The sequence below is a fragment of the Engraulis encrasicolus genome, chromosome 4 (assembly GCF_034702125.1).
Source record: "Engraulis encrasicolus isolate BLACKSEA-1 chromosome 4, IST_EnEncr_1.0, whole genome shotgun sequence".
NCBI classification, from domain to species: domain Eukaryota; kingdom Metazoa; phylum Chordata; class Actinopteri; order Clupeiformes; family Engraulidae; genus Engraulis; species Engraulis encrasicolus.
This window is the reverse complement of record NC_085860.1, coordinates 52,031,033-52,035,371: the sequence shown is the minus strand read 5'-3', so window position 1 is coordinate 52,035,371 and position 4,339 is coordinate 52,031,033. Positions and strand designations below refer to the sequence as shown.

General features: G+C 44.0%; 1 protein-coding gene across 1 annotated transcript in view; it reads left to right on the top strand.

The window, feature by feature from the left end:
- gan (gigaxonin) overlaps positions 1 to 2,412 on the top strand; it is a 33,919-nt gene extending 31,507 nt beyond the window's left edge. The window contains exon 11 of the mRNA XM_063197684.1: positions 2,106 to 2,412. Coding sequence (XP_063053754.1) covers positions 2,106 to 2,284 — 179 coding nt within the window. The 3' untranslated portion in view covers positions 2,285 to 2,412. The remainder of the gene's footprint in view (positions 1 to 2,105) is intronic.
- The last annotated feature ends 1,927 nt before the right edge of the window (positions 2,413 to 4,339 follow it).

Here is a 4,339-nt window from a genome sequence, read left to right as displayed (position 1 = left end):
ATTTTCTGTAGTTAATTAATCTGTAGTCCCTGGACAGGAATTAGTGTCAAGATATTAAAAAAAAAAAAAAAGATTAAAATGAATAATAATACAAAAATATGACAACAAAACAAATAATGGGTGCACTATGTGCAAATATAGGCCCACAGTATATATTCCATGGCCAAGTAGGCATACAGAACTAAAATAATAAACTAAAGAAACAAAAAACATGATGTACTGTATGATAAAGTAAACATAAAAACACCAACCACAAGATCAATGACTACAAATGTTCCAACACATAATCTTGTCACAAGGGCGGCAACAAGTTAGGAAAGTGTCAAGCCTTGTGTGGTGGGCCAAACGCTTTTTCCGTGCAGTCAATACAGTTGCTAAACCAAAGGAGGCTAAGCTGTGCCCAGGACAATAACTAGCGAGGAACACGACAGAAGTGTGTACACAGTACCAAACCCGCCCCTAACCCTAACCTTATGCGTGACGGGTACATAGCTTTATAAAGCGCATGGAAGCTACTGTAGCAAAGGCATATATGAAGTAAGGATAGACCGATATATATATCGGTATCGGTATCGGGCCGATATTTGCATATTTTAAGTGCATCGTATCGGCCGATACGCGTGTGGTTTTGGCCGATATGTAATATTTATTATTTTATGTCATTCGACACTTTAATTTTTTATTACTTGATTGTTAGACATTACTTGATTGTTAGAGTGGGTGTTTAAATGTTACAAGTTCTATCTCAATTTGATAATGTTAAAGGAATGTTTATTTTTAACTTGAGACCTGGAATATTTGTTTTTTAATCCATATCGGCACCAATTGCCATTAAAAAAACTGTATCGGTCGACGCCTAATATGAAGTATCATTCCTTTTGTTACTAACAGTTTTTATGGATACATTGTATATCTGTGCTTTTAATTTCTTTGCTGCTTGAAAACATCTAGCCAGCCTATTTTTGGACACCAGATGAAAATTAGCATTTGTGCTATAATCTGGTGCATTTACATAATGTTTTGTATAGCTAAGGGCATACAGTATATGAAGTACGAGATATACATGATGACGGTTGAAAAATAATTATAATTGTTGAAATAAGTAACCCCTCTTTGCAACTGCACGTGTTGTTCTGTATATTTCCTGTGCACTTTGTATTTGCTTGTGATGTTGGCTTGATTATGTCCTCTTTTGAAAGTCGCTTTGGTTATAAAGCGTCTGCCAAATGCAATGTAATGTAATGTAAAGTAAGTAATTTATACATGTATGGTAGTCTTGATGCATGTTGCTATGTATGCATGTGTGTTGGGTTGGGCTGGGTTGTGTTGCGTTTTGCTGGGTTGTGTTGGGTTGTGTTGTGTTGTGCTGGGTTGTGTTGGGCTGCTTGTTACATGATGGAGATGAGGAGAGTCCGGCAGGCGCTAACTGGCCCTCAATCTCCTGTGCCATAAATATACATCGTCAACAAGTTGAGCTGGCCTAATGGAAACTCCGCTCCCTATCTCCCTCTCTCTATCTCTGCCTCACTCTTTTTTTTCCACCCTTCTTTTCCTTTCTTTCTGCTGTATGTCTTTGTCTCTCCTCTCTCTCTCTCTCTCTCTCTCTCTCTCTCTCTCTCTCTCTCTCTCTCTCTCTCTCTCTCTCTCTCTCTCTCTCTCTCTCTCTCTCTCTCTCCTTTTCCCTCTCACACAGTGTTGTTGGTTTGTCTCATCCCTTCCTCTCTCAAAAGTATTGTATCTATTTAATTTATCTGTTTTTCACACACTCTCTCTGTCTCCCTCCTGTGTGTGTGTGTGTGTGTGTGTGTGTGTGTGTGTGTGTGTGTGTGTGTGTGTGTGTGTGTGTGTGTGTGTGTGTGTGTGTGTGTGTGTGTGTGTGTGTGTGTGTGTGTGTGTGTGTGTGTGTGCTTGCGTGTGTGTGCGCATGCGTGTGTGTGCGTGTGTGTGCGTGTGCGTGCTTGTGCGTGCGTGTGCGCGCGTGTGTGTGCGTGCGTGTGCGCGCGTGTGTGCGCGTGTGTGTGCGTGCTTGTGCGTGTGTCGCTGTATCTCTGTGTCTGCGTGCGTGCGTCTGTGTGTGCGTACATTCGTGTGTGCGTGTGTCACAGGCGTTGGGTACGACTACATCCGTGAGTTCCGCCGCAGCACGGGGACGTGGCACCGCACCAAGGCCATGGCCAGCTCGGACCTCTGCAAGACCTACTGCGCCGGTCTGCGCTTCGCCAACTGCAAGCTCTTCCGCCTGCAGCTCAAACAGGGCCTGTTCCGCATACGCGTGCCCTCCTAGATACACACACACACACACACACACACACACACACACACACACACACACACACACACACACACACACACACACACCTCAAACAGGGCCTGTTTCGCATACGCGTGCCCTCCTAGACACACACACACACACACACACACACACACACACACACACACACACACACACACACCTCAAACAGGGCCTGTTTCGCATACGCGTGCCATCCTAGACACACACACACACACACACACACACACACACACACACACACACACACACACACACACACCTCAAACAGGGCCTGTTTCGCATACGCGTGCCATCCTAGACACGCACACACACACACACACACACACACACACACACACACACACACACACACCTCAAGCAGGGCCTGTGTCTCATACGCATGCCCTACCAGACACACAAAAACACACATACACATACATACACACCTGCCTATGCACACCCTCATAGGTAGCCTGCTGGATGTGGTGCCTGTGATGTGTGGGGTGTGGCATGTGTGGGGTGTGGCATGTGTGGGGTGTGGCATGTGTGGGGTGTGGCATGTGTGGGGTGTGGCATGTGTGGTGCCTGTGATGTGTGGGGTGTGGCATGTGATGTGTGGCATGTGTGTGGGTGTGGCATGTGTGTGGGTGTGGCATGTGTGTGGGTGTGGCATGTGTGTGGGTGCCATCCCCCTCTCATCACTCACTCACTCACTCACTTAGTTCCTGCATGCTCTCACACACACACACACACACACACACACACACACACACACACACACACACACACACACACACACACACACACACACACACACACATATATACACACACACATACACACACACACACACACACACACACACACGCACACACACACATGGAGAGTGGCATTGAGACTAGGAATGTGAATTGCCTTTTTGACTTTGGGGATACTCCAGAAGTTTACAGCGTAGTAAGATGCATTAGAGGGGGGTGCGGTGCTGGGGAAACAGGACTTTTTAAACAGTACTGTTTGAAGTGTAGTAGTAGGATGCTACTGTTGGGTCTTGTGTTGGGGATGCTTCAAAAGTTTAAAGTGTAAGAATTATATAATTGGGATGCTGGGGAGCTACGTATGCAATCTTGCTGGTGGGTAGTGTATTTGGCACAGAGTCTGAATCCTAACTCTATTACTTGCTTACGTGTATTATTATGCATTAGAAAAAAATGGCTTGTCATGTACAGTACAACTGGCTTCCGTGCTGTTGTCACGGTGATTCGATGGGCCTCTTAACCCATTGACGCCTAAGGCACCTGCAAAAAAGGGTGCTGAATGCCTGAGCCCTTTTTGAGAAAAGCTGCCCTCAGCCTATAAAAACCTAAATATCTCAGCTTCTGAAGCACATAAAAATATGCACTAAGTTGCATTTAAACTCTAAGACCCTCATCTCTCATTAGAATGTGTTCATTCATCTCAAACAAACAGAGATGTTTTAATAAAGTTGTCTCAAATCTCATGAGCCTGAATGTTGCGTAATGCAGCTCCAGGCGCCAGGGCCAATGTTGCGCAACGCAACATCAGGCATCAATGGGTTAAGTACAAACCCCAACTCCACTGAAGTTGGGACACCAGGTCAACTCATTCTTGAAGAGAGCTGTACAAAGAAAACATATCAGCTGCCAAAACTGAGCAAAATTGTTTTGAGGGATATTCAATCATGGTAATTCAAAGGGAAAATAAATACTTTGTTTAAAACAAGTAACAACTAAGTAATTCCCTCTGCATCTCTAATTCCTAGTGACATCTCTCTGTGATGGTCTTATTGACATGCATGTTGGAAGTCAATGTAATTCATTGTGAAGTTTTCTTCCTTGTGTTGTTTTAGCTTATTTGGATGTTTTTATTACATATCATTGATCACCGTCCAAACTTATTTGACATATGTTGCAGTTATCAACTTTGAAATGAACACATACACTATGTCCCTTAAAACAATATTTTTCCCAATTTTTTAACAGTTAATTTGTTGGTCTTTTATGACTTACTTGATGATAGGACAGTGCGAGAGGTGGACAGGAAGCGAAT